This window comes from Python bivittatus, unplaced genomic scaffold, assembly GCF_059951505.1.
Source record: "Python bivittatus isolate LINGU-HERP-01145 unplaced genomic scaffold, Pbiv_v1 ctg000070_np1212, whole genome shotgun sequence".
In the NCBI taxonomy this organism is placed as follows: domain Eukaryota; kingdom Metazoa; phylum Chordata; class Lepidosauria; order Squamata; family Pythonidae; genus Python; species Python bivittatus.
Genome location: NW_028277034.1, coordinates 2,924,476 through 2,947,062, shown reverse-complemented (window position 1 = coordinate 2,947,062; position 22,587 = coordinate 2,924,476). Strand labels below are relative to the sequence as shown.

General features: G+C 38.3%; 2 protein-coding genes across 6 annotated transcripts in view; one reads left to right on the top strand and one right to left on the bottom strand.

Moving 5' to 3' along the window:
- The window catches only part of PPAT (phosphoribosyl pyrophosphate amidotransferase), a 52,183-nt gene that overhangs the window by 5,125 nt on the left and 24,471 nt on the right, over positions 1-22,587 (top strand). The gene's annotated exons all lie outside the window — the stretch shown is intronic.
- PAICS (phosphoribosylaminoimidazole carboxylase and phosphoribosylaminoimidazolesuccinocarboxamide synthase) overlaps positions 1-22,587 on the bottom strand; it is a 50,516-nt gene that overhangs the window by 19,515 nt on the left and 8,414 nt on the right. For 3 of the 5 annotated variants that reach the window (XM_088131023.1, XM_088131036.1, XM_088131029.1), the window contains 5 exons: positions 16,022-16,096; positions 7,865-7,936; positions 5,123-5,482; positions 2,961-3,026; positions 1,810-2,000 (listed from right to left, as the gene is read on the bottom strand). In XM_088131023.1, coding sequence (XP_087987149.1) covers positions 1,810-2,000; positions 2,961-3,026; positions 5,123-5,482; positions 7,865-7,936; positions 16,022-16,096 — 764 coding nt within the window. The remainder of the gene's footprint in view (positions 1-1,809; positions 2,001-2,960; positions 3,027-5,122; positions 5,483-7,864; positions 7,937-16,021; positions 16,097-22,587) is intronic. The other 2 variants (XM_088131041.1, XM_088131047.1) reach the window with 1 other exon arrangement.

Below are 22,587 nucleotides of genomic sequence, written 5' to 3'. Positions count from 1 at the left end.
TTGAGACTACTGTAGCCCTGAGAATTGTGACCAAGAGAAGTCTATTGTGTTAAAGGACCTGTTGGGACAATAGATTTCTGCAAGATTTTGGCATGCCTAATTTTCTTTCTACTGGGATCAGCATTATTTCAAAATCAGTACTTGGTTTTCCTTGGAATGCAAAGTGGATTGGTTGCTTTGTTTCTTTGTCATACCAAATAAAGACTAAGGATGTGGTAGTTAGTATATAAACTTGATCTATCTATCATCTACCTACCTACCTACCTTCTAGGTAAGCAATGAATGAAAAGGCTGTGATGGGGATCAGAGTCTCTATTAGCTGAATAACAGTCATGAAGCTGTGCCCACAAATTAACCAGAAGTTGCATCTATAAATGCAACAGACTAAGGGGCAAATTGGCATACATGTCATTATTAAGTAACCACTTATCAGTTCAGCTGTGCAGTAGAAGAAGGTTAACATTAAACAGAGTACACAGAAAAGAATGTTCCTGCCATCTTCTCATGTTCTCCTCTTTTAAGGCGTTTTCTTCTTGCTCATTTTTATACCTCTCTCAACAACATATTCACATAAAGTGTAATGTGCCTCAATCACTGTATTCTAGTTTGAGAAGGAAACCTAAAGTAAAATTGGATGGGCAACATTATGCTTTCCCTTAACGAACTTAGTGCCGCAATCCTTCCTCTTTTAAATTGGGTGTCAGTAGTAGAGAATACGCCCAGCTCAGAGCTGAAATGTTGGGATCTTGTGTTTGCTGAGGTTGGTTTTCTTCTGGCAAACATTCCATTACCAAACACGATAAACTGATGATGTTATCTAGTTTGGTCATGAAACATTTGCATGAAGAAAACTGAGCTCAGCTAGCCCACGATCTCAAAAAACGGGGTATGCAATTAGGTTAACAGGTAAAACAAGTGCTTTAAGTTTCTGAAGGGATGCTCCATGGTACAATTTTGGCACCCCTGTTTTAAGTAAACAATTTATTTGAAGAGAAAAGAATGAGCAATGGAATCACTGTCCATTCAGTTCTTCAATTGCTTGGATAAATGTCTCTAATCCTTACTATACCCATAGTTTTTAAAAAGTAGTATGTTTTGTAACTAATAATAGTTACAACACTAAAGCACAGAATTTGGGGGGGTGTCAAAAATCCATTTTTAAAAAGCATTTCAAACAAATAAAAATCTAATTAAATAGTTAAGTAGTTAGAAAACAACTTTTAAAATCAAAACTTTCTGCAAAATGGAAGGGAAAATACAGAGTTTCAGATCTGAAAATAAAGTCTGTCAGTTTTCAGTAGAATTTATGTCCAGTGAAAGATAGCTTACATAATCAAGTCCTATAAAAGTTTTAAAATAATGGTTGAGCTACCATAGCATCCTCTTTTATCATGTTTTATGGTTTCTGATTCATGCGGACCTATGACTGGATTATTTGCTAGTTTCTTTTCAGCAACAGACTAAAACAGTTATATCTCTGGAAGAATTAAGTGAGGAATCAAGATTTCTGCATTTTTATACATCATTTCTTTGACTAATTATATCTCTATCTGCTCAGAACATATAAGCCTCATTGATTCAATGGGTCTTATCACCCAGTAAATATATATAAGATTGCACCTCAAATTTATTACCTTGGGGAACATTCTATTGTTTGTTTGATAGCAGGTGCTTGAGTTACTAAAATAAGACAGTGGCAACAACTGAAAATTAAACTTAACTCTATTCTGTTGGACATTTCAGAAATCCTTTCACTGTTGTTTTACTCTTTGCACAACAACCTTAATAAAATAAAAATATTAAACAAACCTGTTGCGTGGGGGGAAGGACAGTGTCCAGTGGTTTTCCTCTGACATCCTGCATTTCTTCCTGTTTGTAAAATCTCTCTAAAAGTGTTGTTCGGTTTTTGATAACAGACTGCAAGCCCTCCGAGACACATCTTTGTGATTGCATTGTTGTATTCTCTGAAGTGCTCTTCTTAAATTGAATAGGTGAGGGTTCTGTATGAAAAAAGCAGTTTCAGAGATTATGTATTTAGCTTTGTCAAGAAATAAACACACTCTGGTTTATTCTAACCTAGATATATATCAGCACATACAGACCTCATTGGCTTGCTTGGGGGATTCATCCGCTTTTTGGATTTTTGCTCTAAAGATACTTTTACATCTCTGCAAACAAGCTTTTTAGACTGGGACACATTCAAAATTTTGGGAACGTGTTGTGGCTGTCATGGGGAGCATGGCCATCTGAAAGCATCAGTCAGGAGAAGGCAAATTGCTAAAGTTGCTCCTTGTAGATTATATATTTGCCTTTTTTCTGGATAGGAAGACATCTTTCCAAAGTGCACTGGATGGCAGAATATCTGTGGGGCTCAGAGGCATTTTTTAAACATACAGGCTATGCTAAAGGCTGCGTGATGCCAGCTTCCAATTTATTATTTTTTCATTAAAATGTCCATTTAAAAAACAAACAGGTAACACAAGGTGCCTGGCACATGCCAGTGGAATTCCCAAGAAGATATTGGTATCCTTGGGTAGCTTTCTATTGTCTCTGCCTTTTTTTTTTTTTTTGCCTGTAATGGTACTCAGTCAGATCCCTACAGGTGAACCAGGATTGGTTCCTGAAAGAATGCTTATTTATGCTCATAGTTCCATCCAGATATAATTGCACGGAGCAAGGCATTGCGTCTCCATAATCTCTGAAGATAAGTAATGGAAGATTTACTTTCTATTTTCTGCACTTGAGCAAGTAATCAAACGACAGCCTCGTATATTAAAACACACACTGGATAGCTTATCTGTACACAGTGGCTTTCGCTGAAACATTTACACACAGAAGGCAGAGATTCTTTTCAGTTTCCATGAACACAAAGCACCCAACATAAATGGACTGCCTCAGCAGCTTGTTATTATCGTATATCTCTTATACATCTACTCAATGATACAGTGAAAAATTGTTACCTTCTTCAGAGGCTTTCCTCTTGACCCTCAGTGGTATTGTGTCTGTAATAACTTCTGTAAACATCTCTTTAAAAAGACAGTAAATATTCAGTGGCAAATTAAGATTTGGGGTGCAAGAGTGATAAATTGGCTGATAGATTAATTTAACTGACATAGTTCACACTTCTGGGACTAATATAAGCAGGAACACAGCAAGTCTTTTGTTTTACATTTCTCTAAGTTTTGCAGAAATTTCTTCAGGGAAATGATCCATACATCAAAGAAAACTGCTTGAGTCATCAATATAGATACAGAGCTGCCTGCAAAAGTTTAGGTACTGCTGGTCAAATTGTATCTTTCAGTGAAAGCCTATGCAAATATAAGCTGGATACCTTAAGCTTATATAAGCTACTGTATATACACAGGGAGCAAACCCCACACTCATTTGCACTGATGATGTTACCTAGTTGGGTAATGAAACATCTGCAAGCAAACAACCAAGCTCAGAGAGCACCACGGACTCCACAGCTCAACCCTGAACTACACATATTCTCTTCTATTGGGAGCTGGATACCTTTTCAGTTGATTCAGTGCTCCTGCTAATAAGGCCCTCAAAAATAATTCACTCATTAATGTTAGCCCTACTCTTAGCCAACTGAAGACAATTCCAGTGGTGAACAAATACTCTGATCTTTTAACCTCTCAGACTGTGATTTTTCTGCACATTTTTAACAGCCATGGGCTTCTCTAAGCAGCTTCTCTGAGTATTTGAAAATGAGGATAATTTGCTGAAGTGTACATGGAGTCTGTTTGCCATTTGGCATAAAAAAAAAATCCATGTTCTTACAATGCATAGAGAGCATGGGAAGGGCATACTGCTCCCCTCAAAAAAAGTGGCAATGTGCAATCCATGGCAATTCTAGACAGGGCCCATGAAAAAAGTGGCACGGGGAGGATGTTTAAATCCCGAATTTAAATAAAGATCAATGAGATGTCAATATTCTTATACTTCAGTTAAGAATGCTGAAATCTCATGAAATTTTGACATCTTATTCTTTTTATCTGTGTATGTCTATATATCTGTATCAATATGAAAGCCGATGTGAGGTAGTGGTCATGTGCTGGACTAGGAGTGGGGGGACCAAAGTTCTAGTCCTCCCTTAGTCATAGAACCCAGCTGGGTGACTTTGGGGCTTCTACTAGCCCTAAACTGAGAAATTAAAAAGTATCTGTCAACCTGCACTGGACCTGGGTGATAGATTATGGTCCATAACCTTCAATGAAGAGATCTTTATCCATAGTAGACTGATTTGGGATGAAATACTACTACTACTAATAATAATAATACTACCCAGTAAGTTTCTGATAATTAAACTGTGATTTGCCAGAATGCTACAAATAGTTGAGTACAGTTAGAGTTGTAGGGGTAAGTAAAAAATACTGCTTAATCTGTGAAATTTGAATAAATGATGATTAACTCTCACTCCTATATTTCACAATTTTTAGGGAGCCATAGGCAACAAATAATTAACAAGAATAGAATAGATCTCTTCATCCCTTCTAACCCAATAGTGTCCCTGCTGGCTACAAGTAGACTTCTTTCTTTCCACTGCAGAAAGAGAAACAAAAGCTAATCCTGCCTTCCATAGTGATCACAAGGTGGGCCTCTCTTACATAGGAATGGATGGTGTGTGCCTTTTAACTGCCTAATGACAAGAACAAAAATGAATCTGCCAGCCAGGACCTTTTGTAGGCTTATTTATAACATCAAATCCAATCTTAATTTTCAACTGCAGCACCAGCAATCAAGTTAATTGGAGTTAGGAGTTTATCAGGCATGTTGCTATAGAGGTCTGTGTAAAGACAAGGGCGGGGGCCGGTGGAGAGTCATGCTCAGCAGAAGGAGGTGGGGAGAGAGGGCGTATAATCTTGTGACCCACTCTTAATTACTAAAACATAAATAAGTTGCTTGTTTCATGTGCAACACGCATCCTGTGATTTTCTGTTGAGATGAGACTTATTAACTCTGAACTTCAAGGCTTAGAAGCAACTTGCCACCATCCTGACATGACATTAGCTTTGATAAGCATTTAGTTTAATATTTAAGCTATCCCTGCTTTTGTTTGTGATGTTCTTAATATCTAATATCAAATTAGTTCTCCTATGCCTGCATGTAAACATACCTGAGGGCTGGTTCCTCAAAATGCAGTCAATTTCTTCGTAAAATCTCATCTTCCTACTTGCACTGCCAAGCTGATTGTTTTCTTTCTGTACCGCTCGATACTCATATTTTAAGTTCTTGTATTTTGTACGACACTGTTTCCAGTCTCTGTCTATTCCAACTTTCATTAGCCTTCTGGCAATCTCCTCAAATATTTCTTTATTTCTTGTTGCTCCTTCAAGCATTTTTTGTATTTCCTCATCTGACCATATATTTATCAGAGCTCTAACTTCATTGTCACACCAATGCTTTCCTGCTCCTGTGTCATTAACTGTAATAACTCTAAAGTGATTCTGGGCTTCATCCAAGGTCATCTGATTGTCTGAAGATACAGAATTAAAGAATTAACTGAAACAAAGATATTTCATGAAATAAAAGCAGATTATTGCATTTCCTCCCTAAAGATATTAGAAAGATAAAAGATTCAGTGGTTGTTTCAATAGGAAAAGGTCTGAACAAAAAATGGAATATTATGTAAAGAAATTAGGACTGCGTACCACCTCAGATGCAGTCTCCAAAACGTACTTTGGAGTATGTATGTAGCACTTAGCTGCAACTTTTTAAAACTATTACACAATCTTGGGAAAAGATGTTGCAGGCAGGTGCTATGTCCACATTCTCTGACACCCTTTCTATTAGAAAGTCTTAGTATTAGCTATGAAAAAATAGTTTTAAACAGCCTGTTCCTATACAGTATTAGAGTATTTAGTGGTAGCCTGCTAACTTGGGTGATCCATGTGTAAGATGGAGAGAGGGAATCTATGAGTTAAGTGCCCTGTTTATCCACAGGCTCAGGACTTCATAATTTGAAGGGAAGCAATTACTTTAATTCCAAAGAACTGATTTACATAAGACATTTTTTTCCTATCAGGGACGCTCTCCAGATGTGTACACTTAAATTCTAGTATGGCCATTACTGAGAATTTTGAGAGCTGAACTCCACACATCTGAAGGCAACATGGGAGAAACTGGAAGAAACTAGTTAGGATAGAGGGTGCACCTTGGAGCCAAGAGTACTAATTTCAGCTACAAGGAAGGAGGTTCAGGTTAGTCATCAGGAGGAATTTCTTGACTTTATAAGCTCTCAGCTGGTAGAACAGGAAGTGCTGAGTTTTCCTTCAGCTGAGGTCTTCAAACAGAGGCTGGATGGTCAGAGATGATCTAGAAGATCCTGCACTGAGCAGAGTGTTGGATTAGATGACATCTAAAGTCAATCCAAATCTATACTTCTGTTATTCTGTAAACTTGCTTTGTTCTGTGTTGTAGTTTGGTTTGGAAAGCAGAACAAGATCTAAGGAATTAAAGTTAGGTTAAAGCTTGGTTATCAGGCTCTGACAATACAGTCCCATGCATATTGACTCAGAGGTACGTTCTTGTACAAAAATAGGGTTGTTTTCTGATAAGTATGTTTAGGATGTCAGAAAGCAGTTAGCTAAAAGATTTGATAACTCAGAATGGATATATTTTCATTTAGGAATATTGTGATAACAGATTTGGAAGCATTTCAAGCAATATCAATGTATCATTGTGTCCTGACTGTAGGTCAGCACACTACATATGCCTCCTATTTGATACGATGTGAGAAACAGTATCTAAATTAAAGATTGTGCCTTGCACAAGATAGCATTGATGTGCTTGGGCTCACATTTGGTTGTATTTGTGGCGTGCATGGTCTTCTGAAAGCTGATTAAAGCTTGGCTTTTTTGAAGCCTTGGGAGACTGATTATGTTTTTGTTGTTGTTGTTGCTAACAGACAATTTGATGTTCATGGATAATGTTTATTGTATTGTTATGGTCTTTGCATTGGTATTGTATTATTGATGCTCTTTTTGTATACTCTTCAGTTGAAACAGTTTGTGATTTTTATAAATATATAAATAAAATAAACAAAATGTGCCAAAAGTGACTGGCACTGTCATTACAGTTAGCAGAAAGTGCTATATGTGGCACTGGTATGACTAAGGCCACTAACCCAGTCTACTTCTCTCTCTTACTAAAAAGCCTCAACTGACCAAAGCTGTGGTGGGTGGGAAAAGTCATCTCTGGTCATATCTAATGTGATCTAAGAAAAAATTGAAATTTGGAATGTAAGAGGAATAAATCATCATTCATCAAAGGCCTGTTGAAACAGGTTTGATGGCTCTTTCGAAAGCCAATAAGGAGCATGCCTTGGACATATCTGGAGGCAAGGTCTTCCAAAACAGGGGGACTGCTACAGAGAAGGATTGCCTCTTTGCCTGTGTCCCTTGAGATGATCCCTAAGGCTACCTGGGACCTAGCTATACAGGCTTCATAGGTGATAGCTAGCACTTTGGATGGGATTGGAAACTTATAGTCATTGCAGCGATTGGAGAATTGGAGTTACATTACAATAGTGCCTGTCGACCTCTTACTTTGTGGCCACTGCATTTTGCATGAAGTGTAGTTTCCAAGTCATCTTCAAAAGGCAACCCCATGTAGAACAGGTTACATTAGTCAGGATGCACAGTAATGAGGGCACAAGTCACTATTACCATGAGCTAAGCAAAGGCCTCCTAGCCATGGCTTCCATTTGGTGTTCAAGCAGGAGCTGTGTGTCTCAGAGGACCATCAAGTACTAAACCTCCTTCAGAAGGAGGGCAACCCCAACTAGAGCCACAATTCATAAAGAAATATTTTTCTTCTTCTCCTTCTGTTGATCAGAAGCAAAGAACAAATCACTTACCTGTCCCAGGTACCTGTTTATACACTGAAAATCCAGGTGTATCCTCTGAGATTGTGCTGATTGAATCATCATCTGTCAGAAAAACCCAATTGCTCGTTATAATGTTGCATATATTATGTGTGTATCTCTAATTAAACTTATTAAAACTGAAGCAATATAAGAAGCTGCTCTTCCTACTGCTACGTTCTTCAATGGTGCACCTTCATATGAGATTTCTTAGTTTTGTAGACTTTAACACTCTTGGGCCTCTCTAATTTGGTGGCCATATAACCCTAATAAATTAGTATTATTTATCCTGAATTAGTTGAGAATAGTATGTCTATTATATGACTATTTTGCCTCTTTCAAAATATTGACCAGAACAGAAGATGCGGATCAGTATATGTTATAGTAAGCCTTAGATATTGATGGATGATTTTAAATATCCCACACCCATACTGTTTCCCCCATATCTGTAGGCTTTGGTAAGTAGCAAACTCTACTTAAAAGGGTTGTTGCATTGTGCAGCTTACCTGAATTTCTACCATTATCACAGCTAAAAGTTATCACAACATCACCAAATAAAGTTGTGGCCCCAAACTGGGCAAAACAGCAAACCTCACCCCAACACTAGTAGTATGAATATAGTCCATAAGACTAGAGGAATCTTCTTTACTCCCAATATTCTTTCTCTGAAGGGCAAAATTAACTTGCCAGTACTCATAGCTAGTGAGGTTTATTATCTTGTAATTACTTTCCTGAACTTGGCATCTTCTTTTAGCCATGCTGACTGGGAATTCGGGGGTTTGTAGATCCAGCACAGCTGAAAGGTACCAGATTGTGAAAACTATTCCATTTTATGACTTAACATATTTTCATTTATTCTTCCTGCTGTTACAGTTTCTAATCCAGGATGCATCACATATAAAGTCATTATACATTCTATTCCTGTATCTACTTGGAAGTATGCTTAGTTAAGTATAGGAAGATTTGCAGTCTTAATTTTGTTGTCTTTTAAGGCATTCTAAATGAGTAACTGTTCCACAAGTTCACTTACATTGCTAATTAGAATGCAGTGTGGTAAACTGTGCTGAATAGGCAGTAGAATAGAGTTTTGTATTAAATTCAGAGAGGTTGGAGGACTGGGTTCTCTAGGAGACCTATAGTAGCTTGTGGGCCATGTGTGGCCATTGAGTTGCCTAACTTGATGCTCTACATCAAGGCCAGTGTTCCATTTGCTGGAATAGGTTTTCAGTTCACAGACTGACATCAAGAGACTTGGGACATACTGAACCTTCAAATCCTATGTACTGTACAGGGGCTGTAATTTAGTCCTTGTGCAAAAAGTTACCTTAAATCAATAACTTTCAAATGTTTTAACTAGGGACAGACCTATATTTTCCATCTGAAACTCTGTAGGAAGGATTATAGCTGGAAAAGGTGATTGAATAGAAATAGTTAAAGAGCCTTTGCTCTCATTACACACACACAGACACATTGCTCTTTTGTTTTAAAATTGTAATATATGAGCCTGCTTTTTATTTTTTAAAAGGATGGAATGGCTGAGGTTTCATTTCAGGAATGACAAATAATTTGCTAAGGAGAAAAATTGCCTTTCATATCGAGCATCAAAGTGTAGAATACTTAAGAGCACTTCTGACCAGTTAAATTGACTTGGTAAAAGCTTGTGCTGCTATTCAAATAGCCTTTGAATAAGGCCTTGGGGCCCTTTGTTTGAAACTGCTACTAGTCAAAATAGCCGAAGAGAAAAAACTGCATTTGGGGAAAAACAAGGCAAACTCACTTTTTGTCTACATCTGAATTCTGATTGATTCAATAACATTTTATTTTTATAACTTTGCCTCAATTCTGGAAGGGGTTTGGACAGAAAAAGAAGAAAATAGCAACTGTAGAGTTTTTAAACCCTAATGAATTGGCTGCGTGTAAAGTGTAAATGTGTAAAGTAAGTGGAAATATTATTTCATGGAGCCAGATCAGGCACAAAAATCAATTAGCTGGCATCCTGTTTCCATAACTGGCAATAAGATGAGAGGCACACACTACTGTTATATCCCTGGATCAGCTGTTGATGTTTACCTGAGACAAACTACTATTCTTAAATACAACTTGAGAGTCATTGTCAAGGGCAATCAATGCATCCAGCAAAACTTATTTTTTGATGGGGAGATAGTTGATAGTGTCTATCAAACAAATTTGCCGAAGGGGAGAGCCTAAAAATTGCCTGTTTTTATATAGTCTATCAAATATCCTTTTTTTCAAAATAAATGATTCTGCTTTTTATTTATTTGATATTGTATTGTACATAGTTCTTTTCTCCAAAATCATCCATAGAACAGGCTATTGAGGTCCATGGAATTGTAAATAAAATGAAGGTTGTAATGTGAATTATAAGCAGTAAGTATATTTTAGAAACCTGTTCTTGTAGAGCTATAGTGGAAGTAAATTCCATTGTTGCCTAAGGAAGGCAAGGAATGCAAGTTGGCTGTGGAAGAAATTGAATTGTGCCAATAGTGAAAACATCTCAACAACAGTAAAATCATCTTGGCAGTTCCTCTACTATTTAGCAACTGGGCTGAGACCAATAGATTCAAATATATCATGTAGAGGCTTGAAGGCTGATACTTGGTTTCGCTTGTTCTTTTTTCCCCTTTAAATCATATTGATACTTGTAAACCTTAGAGCAGTATCTGCCTAAGGCTCAGGGCCAGAAAATGCCCTTGAAAAAATATCTCATCTTTCTTTGGAAGATACAGTTTTCATATCTACATCTCATATTCTTTCTCGACAATGATTCAGTTTTCCTTTCTGTCATTCCTTTTCTGTGCCAAATTTCTGAATGTTGCCAGCTTGCAAACATTGCAGCTGGAACAAACTATTCAAGTTGCACAACATTTATATAAACAGCCTTTTAAATTGCATAATTGATTTCAGATGCTTTTGACTTGGGATATACCACTTATGTTGTTGTTTTATAACACATCAGATCACCTTGAGTAATATGTAGCATAGTGCTTGTGTCAGTGATTGGTATAGTCATGGTTCAGATAGTATTTGAAGGATTGGCTTTTGCTGTCATCCCATGTGGCCAATGTTTCCTTCTGTCTAGAGAGGAGTGGGCAGACCTATGACTCTTCAGACATTGCTAAGCCATGACTCAGCCAGCATGGCTAAGAATGCTAGGAGTTGAAATTCAACAACGTCTGCAGAGCATTTTTGTTATCCGCCTCTAATCTAGATGTCACTTTTGGCAGTTGTGTAACACTAAGTAAACATTTGAAAAATGTAGGAATCAGACAATTAAATCAACACTTCCTCTCTGTGTTTTCATCTTTAAAAGCATGGGGGTTCAGATTTTTCACCAACTGGATTAATAATTATAGTTGCACTTGGGTAAATCTTTCCATCCCCTGCATTTTTAAAGGTTATTTTTAATTAAATTTTGTATGAAAAATGTAAGTATTTAGTTACCTCTTGAATTCCTTTATTTACCCTAGGCCATAATAATAGTGACTCTTAGCACAAACTTGCTAGTCAAGAATGTTCTTAAGTGGTACTGAGGCTAGCGATAAATGGATTTCAAGTCTAATAATATTCATCTTCAGATATTCATGGTTATATTTCCTATTCACACTTTTTTTACTCATACTTTGTGTAAGATGATACTTCCACTTAGCACAGTACATGTGGATTCAGAGTCACTACCAGTGCTTGAGACTTACTCACTGTTGTCAAAATCAAAATACTATTTCAGTAATTGACCAGACTAGAGAAACAGCAGAATAAAATTAGTAAAATAGCATTAATAAGATAAAATATGGTTAAAAGTAGAATAAGACAAAAGTAAATAAAAATATAATCAGATTGAACTTTCTTGGCAAGATCTTGCTAGCTATTAGAAGTGGGTGACATTATAAGATAGTACAGTGGAACCTCGGGTTACGAACATCTCTGTTAACGAACTTTTCGGGTTACAACCAGCTCTGGCCGCAAAAATTTACCTCAGTTTGCGAACTCCGCCTCGGGGTGCGAACAGGATATGTGGCCATTTTCCCTCCCGTGACACGGTCCACGGCCATTTTTCCGCCCCTGACACGTGGTCCGCAGCCATTTTCCACCCCTGACACGTGGTCCGCAGCCATTTTCCGCCCCTGACATGTGGTCCGCGGCCATTTTTCCGCCCCGACACGTGGTCCGCGGCCATTTTTCCGCCCCTGACACATGGTCTGCGGCCATTTTCCGCCCCTGACACGTCGTAGGGAGGGGGACTCTCCCTCCAAGCAATAGCTGCCTCCCTGTCCTCCACGCCAGAATGGATTAACGGTAATTACATTGAACCTTATGGGGAAATTTCCTTCGGGTTGCGACCAATTCGGGGTGCAACAGAGTCACGGAACGAATTAAGTTCGTAACCCGAGGTTCCACTGTACATCACTCTGATCATCTAGGAGGTACTTGAGCTAATAAACCTCAATAAAAACAAGTTAGTACCACAATTTATGATAAGATTGACAATAGACAAGCATGTGGGCTGTTGTTTCAGTAGTTCCTCCTTTGCAGTGACAAAAGTATTTGTTGTATGGGATTTTCTGGAATCTCCCTTCCCAAACTGCAGTTTGCAAAGAATTGTAGCATGCAAACATTAGAGCTCTTCAAAATTTTGGAATAAAAATTTCACTGAGATATCAGGCAATGTGTGGTGTGATGACATGATTACCTAAATAGACATCAGTGGGGATTAGGCTATTGTCAGTTTTCTGAATAGTAGTACTCATACCGCTGCTTAAATTATCACCTATGCCATTCAGTGAACCATTCTTCAGCCACAGAGCAGTTTTCATGAACCAGCTAACTGTCAATAACTACAAAGAGGTGGAGGCTGAGATGTTAAGCAGGCTTTGGCCAGTGAACATGAGGCTCTAGCAGACCACCTGATGAACCTCTGCAGACTCCAGGACCACACTCTGAGAATCAGATTCAGGTTTTGATGCATAAAACAGTCAATTGTATTTGTGGTAGAGTTCAGGTGAGCTGTTTATCAAGTGCAATTTATAATCTAGGCTTGAAGTGTATGTATGAATTATGTAATATACAGTGGTACCTCGGGATACGAACTTAATGCGTTCCATGACTCTGGGCGTATCCCGAGTTGGTCATAACCCGACGCAAATTTCCCCATAGGGTTCAATGTAAATCCAGTTAATCTGTTCCGCCGTCCGAATTTGGTCGCACCCCGAAGCAAATTTTCCCATAAGGTTCAATGTAATTACCATTAATCCGTTCTGGCGTCCGCGGACCATGCGTCAGGGGCGGGAGAACGGCCGGGTGCGGCGGGAGAACGGCTGGGCGCCGCGCAGCGGGAAAATGGCCGCGGACCACGTGTCAGGGGCGGAAAAATGGCTGCGGACCACGTGTCAGGGCAGAAAAATGACCATACCCCGAGGCGGAGTTCGCACATCGAGGTAAATTTTTGCGGCTGGAGCTGGTCGTAACCCGAAAAGTTCGTTAGTAGAGGCGTTCGTATCCCGAGGTACCACTGTACTGAGATCAGATATAAAAATGTGAAAATTAAAAAAAGGAACAAATATACTTATTCTTCCTTTCCCTTCTTTTCTTTTCATATGAGAAAAGATGATAGAAATCAAAGGCAGAAGATGCTTAATCACCGAATACTGAAGTGAGAGAAGACAGCTCCACATTTGAATGTTCTCCTTTATTAAAACAAACAAGTTTCAAACTAGCATATCTTAGAGATAGAGAGCTTTTTGCTGGCTCCTTTTGTGTCAGGGTTTTACTTCCAGATATTTTATTTTTAAAAAACAAGTGGAAACATTAAAAAATAAAATATCCAACTTGTATTCTGGCATGACCTCCTTCTGACTTCATTCAGCTACACACATGAGGGTATTGGTTCCAAGGTGGAAAGTTGGGCTCTTCCCAATAATGCAACTTAAGTGTTCCAAAGGGCACGGTGGACTCACGTCAGAATAGGAATAGTGCAGTCCCTGGCATTTCTCATTCTTGTGTAATATCGATTAAACTTTTGCTACATGCTATATCCTATTCTTTTTCCATGATGAAATTTGAGTTAAGAGTTCTCAAGTGCTTTCATAGCTAAGGCACTGACTGTACTGACAGCTCTTTTAGCATCAGCAATGCTGTGACAAATGCTTTTAGGCCAGAAACTAACATCTGACACTGAATAAGGGACACTGTTATATTGGAAAATAGGCAGTTCCCAATTCAACCTTTTTTTGAGGGAAAAAGACTGTTCATGTAAGATAACTGTCCAAATTCACAGGCTTTACCTAGCATTGCTCTGACAAGAAAGATATAATAAGCTTGGTCTGAAATTGTTAGTACAGTATTTCAGCAATATTCCCTCTTCTTTGTTCCCTTTTTCTGAACTGCTTCTTATGCATTTTTTAAGCAATGGAATGTGTAAATTGAGTTTTCATACAATTAATCATCTTCAAATAGTTTTTACATTCCAGGAATAGTATAACTGTTTTACAAAAAGACACTCAATTGCAATATTAACATGACACTTTACCACTCATGGTATCTTGTATCAGAATATTTCATTCTACTCATGCTATATTCCATCTATGGAATCAAACCTGCACTTTCCAAGGTGTTCTTCATAGAGCTTTTCTTTTTTATCATATTCATATGAATTATTTGGAGTGCTACATGGTTGTCCCTAAAAAGTGCCCCTGTTCATAAGTGCTGAGATGTAGATTATGATTTTTCTGCAATGATAATTGCTTGGTTTATGGAGACATGAAAATACAGTACCTAGACTGTCCCCTTTTCTCCAATGCTTCCCATGCATTCTGGAGAAAAAAGTTCAGAAGCATTTGCTTTTGATTAACCACCATTTGCTATGTTATTCAGCAACTGTAAAGCTGGTTAATGTTTCTTTTGACTTGTTTCATATAAACCAATATCAAACTGTAGCGGGCTATAATTAATTGGAATTGGAAGCTTCCAAATTTTTCCACCAGAGAAGGAAAGGGAGGGAGGAGTGTGCAAGTGTGGAAAATGGTTAAGCTTAATGCATTGAGTGATATAATCTCTGTTACACAGAAGAGCTTCAGTAGCTAAAAAAAAATTAATCTCATCAATCCTCCATGACAAGTGATTGTGATTCCCATTTTGTACATGTTGAGAAGTAAGCTAAAGGACAGTAATTTGCTTAAGGATTTCTAATCAACAGGATTATAATGCTGCTGAAATACTGTGTTGGTGTAGGCTAGTGTCTAAAACCACTGTGGTGAAAAGACCATGCAAGCCATTACATGAAGCCAAAAGTCTAGAAATAGGGTCCAGTGTCTTTCAGTTTTTGCATTTCCTTCCCTCCAAAAAACCCCCCCTCTCCCAATGGCCTTTAGAGGAGGTTCCTTACTAGACTAACATGCAAGTTCAGCAAAGGATTTTGCATAAAACACTATGGCCAGAAACAAGGGGATAGATTACAATAAAGGAATGTGATAGGAATGTGATGCCAAGATCAAATGGAATTTAAAATTAATAGAATTTTCTAGATTGCATTTGTTTACCAATCTACTAAATTTGGTCAATAAAAATTAAGGACAAGAAAAAATAATGCTATTCTCCAGGAGAAGATTGTATAGCCTTTCCTGCTGTTTCAGGTTACTCCAGACCCCAGATTTAAAGAGCAAAGAGCCATTAAGCACAGGTAATGAAATATCATATTTCATGTAATGAATTAGCATAAAATTCTGTCCTTACATTTCTAAATAAACCATGCTTTTATCTGATGAAGGTTACATCAAACAAGGGTAATTAAAATGCAGATTGTGAATGCTCTTATTGGTTTAGATAGTAATCTTGACAGCATTTTTTCTGTAACATGTACCTATCACCAGTACTATATCTTAAAAGAAGGTGAGACCTCCCCCCCACGAAAAAGTTTTAAATTTATGAAGCTCATATGTTTATTGTTAATAAAACAATATGTTTCTAGGCTACAATTTAATTTTCAAGCTTTTGTTTGAAATTAATTTTGCTTATTCCAAGATTTTAGCCAGTCAGCAGACACGGGGGTACAAAAGAAGGATGTTTAAAAAATAATGTCTTTTATAAAGAAAGTGTCTGGTGGAGTAATTTACAAATACCTGCAACTGATTGACTTACCTATGTCAATTGGTTCTTGTTTTATGTGTGAGAAGTCTGGAATCATATTAATGGGATTGTTGTCTTCAGGAATTACTGTAAATTTAAAGCAAATTTTTAGAAAATGTAATTTATGTATGACTAAATTTCATATGTTTAATATACTTATTTCAGTATTAAAAATCAGTATTAAAAATCAGTATTAAAAATGGGGGCTAAAATATCAGTGTTCTCTAATATTTTTCTGTGATCATTCCAAACAATTGGATTCAAAGATTTCTGTTATAACCAAATATTTATATGCCAAATGCCATCTTCCATAGTGGAGAATATCAGGACTTAGTTAGGGGGAGGATACCACTCCAAGGAAGACAGCTGGTGGCAGCATTAACTACCAAGATGCTACACCAAGATGGGAAGCAGAGATAGGTTGCGTAGATCCAGAGGGCTTCAAGTTAGAAGGTTTGAAGCTTCAAGCTTTCATCCTATGGGATCAGACCTACTGCTACTCATGCAAATTATGTTTTACAAATAGAACTAGGATAAATTGATACTGTATATTATTTTAGACTGCAAGTATAATAATTATTTATTTGTGCATTCGAAGTATGGACAAATAGATCCAGGAAAGCATATGAAATTTCTAAACACTTTGCCTGTTTTTTTCCACATCACAACCATGCCCGTACAGGAAGGGTTGCCATCTGGCTTCATGATGCCTGTTTTGCTTTTTTTAGTCTCTTGGTGTAAGCAAGATGTGCCACATGGTTAAAATGGTACAATCATTTCTGAGTTGTACTTGATTCCTGTTAACATCATTTGCATGTCCATGTAATTTTCTTGGCAATAATATAGACATGGTTTGTTGTTGCTTTCTTTTGAGATATTTTTACTCTTTCTAGTCTACACTACATCCCTGGTATTTCTTGATCATTACCCATTCCAGGACTAACCAGTTTTGATTGCGTTTAGGTTTTAGAGATCAAAGTCACTTAGGTGCTGCCACAAACCTGAGTTCCCCATTGCTAAAGAGCACATAGAGTCTTGCTTGCTTCCCACATTCCATTTCTGTTCCTTAAATATGTGGGAAGTGTACATAATTCCATTTAATAGTCTGGTGTGTTGACTGGTTTTGTATGTATATTAAAATGTGCCCACAGAATAATAGGATTGGTTTAAGGGTTGGTGCCTAGTCCCCCTGACATTTATTTTGAGATTACTAAATCAAGCAAGTTTGCAGGCATTAATATAGAGAACCCTGAATGCAATGTTCCTCTTATCTTGCAGAACCATATTCATTTTTTGTCATTATGATGGCATCAATAATTCTCTTAAGAAGTGTAGTTAGGGAAGGAAAAAAATTTGTTTTTACAGAATAATTGTAATTATTCATTTTTCTTTGCACATTATTGTGTTTTATCACAACAAAAGGGGGAGGAGGTCTGACCTTTAATGTAATTGGTTTCTTGCTGTTTGGTGATATGATCCTTGTGATAGATAATATAGTCAATGACAGCAGTAGGAAGATCCAACGAAAAGGGGAAAGTCCAAGTTTGTGCTGGGGGTCAGGGACTGCGTTATCTAACTGAAACTACGTTCTAAGCTGTTAGATAATACTATTGGCAAATATTAAGCAAGAAAATCTAATTGTAACATTTCAGTAAAAATTCTCAAACCAGTGCTGGTTTATTGATTTTATTCAAGCTGAATTTTGTATGTGTTTAAAGACATCCCTTAGATTACTTTCTTATCTCAGGAAAGTAATACTGAATGCGAACATGCTTCTTTTAGCTTTTGAAATTATACCCCATGTTTGCTATTATCAGATAAATGTCCATTTACACAGAACAAACCATGAAGCTCATGGTTTGGGTTTGTGTTGGACAAATAAGTTTCTAGAGAATTCTCTTTAATAATTTGGCACCCTCTACTGGCTGATATGTAGTGGTAACATGAGCTTGTTTTTAAGGCAGATGTTAGGAGCTGATGTTCTTGCAGGACGTTCTTGTTTCTGAACTGTTACTTTGGTTTTCAGTATAGTGAGGAGACATCTTAACCAATTGATTTATATTTCAGAAATCTAACAAGCAACACATGAAGTATATGCTTACTAGTGCCTAGAATTCATCATCTCAAAGCAGAAAAAGGAATATTAGGATGATGTAAACATTACTTATCTTCCAGTTTCTCCCTCCATCCTCTCTTCTTACCTAGGTTTGGGGTGAAGATGTCTTTATGGCTTCAATATATAACATAATAGATTCATCTCCATTTTGAGCAAAGTAAACTAGGCATACTCAAATTGGAGTATTCAGGTTCAGTGAAAGATTGTTGTAAGATAGGGGATGTGTATCTGTGCACATCTTTGCATTTAAAAATGGGAATAACACCAGTAAAATTAATGTCTTTATATGGCTATCATTTTTGTCATGCTATGGTCATGAGAATGCCTATTTCCAGAACAGTGCCTAAGCCAGTTATTGATCAGAATATGAGTAAGTTGGCAAAATGTAGCAGATACTTACCTAGAGGCCTAGAAAAGCTGTTGATTATCACTTTGTGCAGAAAATGCTACACTATCAGATTTTATCACCAGACCTCAGTGAAATTGTAAAATGAGTTTCTGTGATGGACAAAGACTTTCGTAAGTGTTTGTCACTTGATGTCATTTGTCAAGGTCTTCTTCCATCATCACCATGATTATTTGTAGTGAAAGACCTGTGCTTTGTTTATCAAATTAAACGTGTCACTAAGGGAAAGTACCCAGAGATAATCTAGAGTTGTAGAAAAGGTGTCAAAAGGGCTACAGCTTACAATAAGCTGAGGTTGGCAAAGGATGTTAAGAGCAGCGCAAAAGTTTTTTTCAGAAAAGAATCAATATACCAGCTGCTCAATTGTTGTTGTTCAGTCGTTAAGTTGTGTCCGACTCTTCGTGACCCCATGAACCATATTGCGCCAGGCCTTCCTGTCCTTCACTGCCTCCCTGAGTTTGCTCAGTTTCATGCTCATTGCTTCAGTGATGCTATATAACCATCTCATCCTCTGCTGTCCTCTTCTCCTTTTGCCTTCAATCTTTCCCAGCATCAGGGTCTTCTCCAAAGAGATCTCTCTTCGCATTAGGTGACCAAAATATCTGAGCTTGAGCTTCATTATCGATCCTTCCAATGAGCAATCAGGGTTGATTTTCTTTAAGATTGACTGGTTTGACCTCCTAGCAGTCCAGGGGACTCTCAAGAGTCTTCTCCAGCACCACAGTTCAAAGGCATCAATTCTTCGGCGCTCGGCCTTTTTTATGGTCCAGCTCTCACAGCCATACATTACTACTGGAAAAACCATAGCTTTGACTATGCGGATCTTTGTCGGCAAGGTGACGTCTCTGCTTTTTAATATGCTATCTAGGCTTGCCATAGCTTTCCTCCCAAGGAGCAAGCGTCTTTTAATTTCATGGCTGCAGTCTCCGTCTGTGGTGATCTTGGAGCCCAAATAAATGAAGTCTGTTACTGCTTCCATTTCTACCCCTTCTATTTGCCAGGAATTGATGGGTCCAGATGCCATGATCTTAGTTTTTTTAATGTTGACTTTCAAGCCAGCTTTTGCACTCTCCTCTTTCACCCTCATCAAGAGGCTCTTTAGTTCTTCTTCACTTTCTGCCATTAGGGTGGTATCGTCCGCATATCTGAGGTTGTTGATGATTCTCCCTGCAATCTTAATTCCGGCTTGTGATTCTTCCAGCCTGGCATTTCTCATGATGTACTCTGCATATAGGTTAAATAAGCAGGGTGACAGTATACAGCCTTGTCATACACCTTTCCCTATTTTGAACCAATTGGTTGTTCCATGACCGGTTCTGACTGTTGCTTCTTGGCCCGCATACAGATTTCTCAGGAGACAGGTAAGGTGGTCTGGTACCCCCATCTCTATAAGAATTTGCCACAGTTTGTTGTGATCGACACAATCAAAGGCTTTTGCATAGTCAATGAAGCAGAAGTAGATATTTTTCTGGAACTCTCGTGCTTTCTCCATGATCCAGCGAATGTTGGCGATTTGATCTCTAGTTCCTCTGCCTCTTCGAAACCCAGCTTGTACATCCGGTATTTCTCGGTTCATGTATTGCTGAAGCCTAGCTTGTAGGATTTTGAGCCTAACCTTGCTAGCATGTGAAATGAGTGCAATTGTGCGATAGTTTGAGCATTCTTTGGCGTTGCCCTTCTTTGGAATTGGAACATAAACTGACCTTTTCCAATCCCGTGGCCACTGTTGCGTTTTCGAAACTTGCTGGCATATTGAGTGCAGCACTTTAACACCATCATCTTTTAGTATTTTAAATAACTCAGCTGGAATACTGTCATCTCCACTAGCTTTGTTGTTAGCAATGCTTCCTAAGGCCCACTTGACTTCACTCTCTAGGATGTCTGGCTCAAGGTCAGTGATCACACCAGCGTGGACATCAGGGACATTAAGATCTTTCTTGTATAGTTCTTCTGTGTATTCTTGCCACCTCTTCTTAATCTCTTCTGCTTCTGTTAGGTCCCTGCCTTTTTTGTCCTTTATCTGCCCATCTTTGCACTAAACGTTCCTTTCATATCTCCAATTTTCTTGTAGAGATCTCTAGTCTTCCCCATTCTATTGTTTTCCTCAATTTCTTTGCATTGTTCATTTAAGAAGGCCTTCTTATCTCTCCTTGCTATTCTCTGGAAATCTGCATTCAGTTGCTTATATCTTTCCCTTTCACCCTTGCTTTTCGCATTCCTTCTTTCCACAGCTATTTGTAAAGCCTCATCAGACAGCCATTTTGCTTTCTTGCATTTCTTTTTCTTTGGGATGGTTTTAGTTGCTGCCTCCTGTACAATGTTACGGACCTCCGTCCATAGTTCTTCAGGCACTCTGTCTACCAAATCTAATCCCCTAAATCTATTCTTCACCTTCACTGTGTACTCACAAGGAATATGATCTAAGTCATACCTGAGTGGTCTAGTGGTTTTCCCTACATTCTTCAATTTAAGCCTAAATTTTGCAGTAAGAAGCTCATGATCTGAGCCACAGTCAGCTCCTGGTCTTGTTTTTGCTGTCTGTATAGAGCTTCTCCATCTTTCGCTGCAAAGTATATAATCAATCTGGTTTCGGTATTGACCATCTGGTGATGTCCATGTGTAGAGTTGTCTCTTGTGTTGTTGGAAAAGAGTGTTTGCTATGACTAGCTTGTTCTCTTGACAGAACTCTATTAGCCTTTGCCCTGCTTCATTTTGTACTCCAAGGCCAAACTTGCCTGTTATTCCGATTACTTCTTGACTTCCTACTTTAGCATTCCAATCCCCTGTGATGAAAAGGACATCTTTTTTTGGTGCTAGTTCTAGAAGGTGTTGTAGGTCTTCATAGAAGCGGTCAACTTCAGCTTCTTCAGCATCAGTGGTTGGGGCATAGACTTGGATGACTGTGATATTGAATGGTTTGCCTTGGATATGCACTGAGATCATTCTGTCGTTTTTGAGGTTGTACCCCATTACTGCCTTTCTCACTCTCTTATTGACTATGAGTGCAACTCCATTTCTTCTAAGGGTTTCTTGCCCACAGTAGTAGATATAATGGTCACCCGAATTAAATTCACCCATTCCCGTCCATTTCAGTTCGCTGATTCCCAAGATGTCGATGTTCAATCTTGTCATCTCATGTTTGACCACATCCAGCTTGCCTTGGTTCATAGATCTTACATTCCAGGTACCTATACAATATTGTTCTTTACAGCATCGGACCTTCTTTTCGCTTCCAGATACATCCACAGCTGAACGTCCTTTCGGCTTTGGCCCAGCCGCTTCACTCTTTCTGGAGCTACTTGGAATTGCCCTCCGCTCTTCCCCAGTAGCATATTGGACACCTTCCGACCTGAGGGGCTCATCTTCCGGCGTCATATCTTTTAGCCTTTTAACATTATCCATGGGGTTTTCTTGGCAAGGATACTGGAGTGGGTTGCCATTTCCTTCTCCAGTGGACCACATTTTGTCAGAACTCTCTGTCATGACCTGTCCGTCTTGGGTGGCCCTGCACAGTATAGCTCATGGCTTCACTGAGTTACGCAAGCCCCTTCGCCACGACAAGGCAGTGATCCATGAAGGGGAGCTGCTCAATAAAGGTGGCAAAATGCTCATTGATAATGGAGAAAAGACAGAATTACCTGATACCTATTTTAGCTCAATCTTCTCTGGCATGGGGATATCTGTTCCACCAGGCAGTTGTGAGGAACAGAAGGAAGAAGCCAAATGGAAGGTTGAGACTGACAGAAATATGTTCAGAAAAATCTATTTACTTTAAACTGAATTTAAGTCTCTAGCTTTAGATGAATTGTATCCTAGAATACTGAAAATAATTTGCTGATAGCGTGGCTGAACCACACAGGTCATTATCTTTGATAAATCCTTGAGAACTGGTGAAATGCTAGATGGCTCACAGAGAGCTAGTGCTCTCTCTAACTTCAAAAAGTAACAGAATAAAGATCCAGAGAATTACGCTGATCACTCTGACATCAATACCTGGGAAGATTCTGGGGCAGGTCATAAAACAGTGCAGTAATTACTAGAAGCCAGTGTGTAACT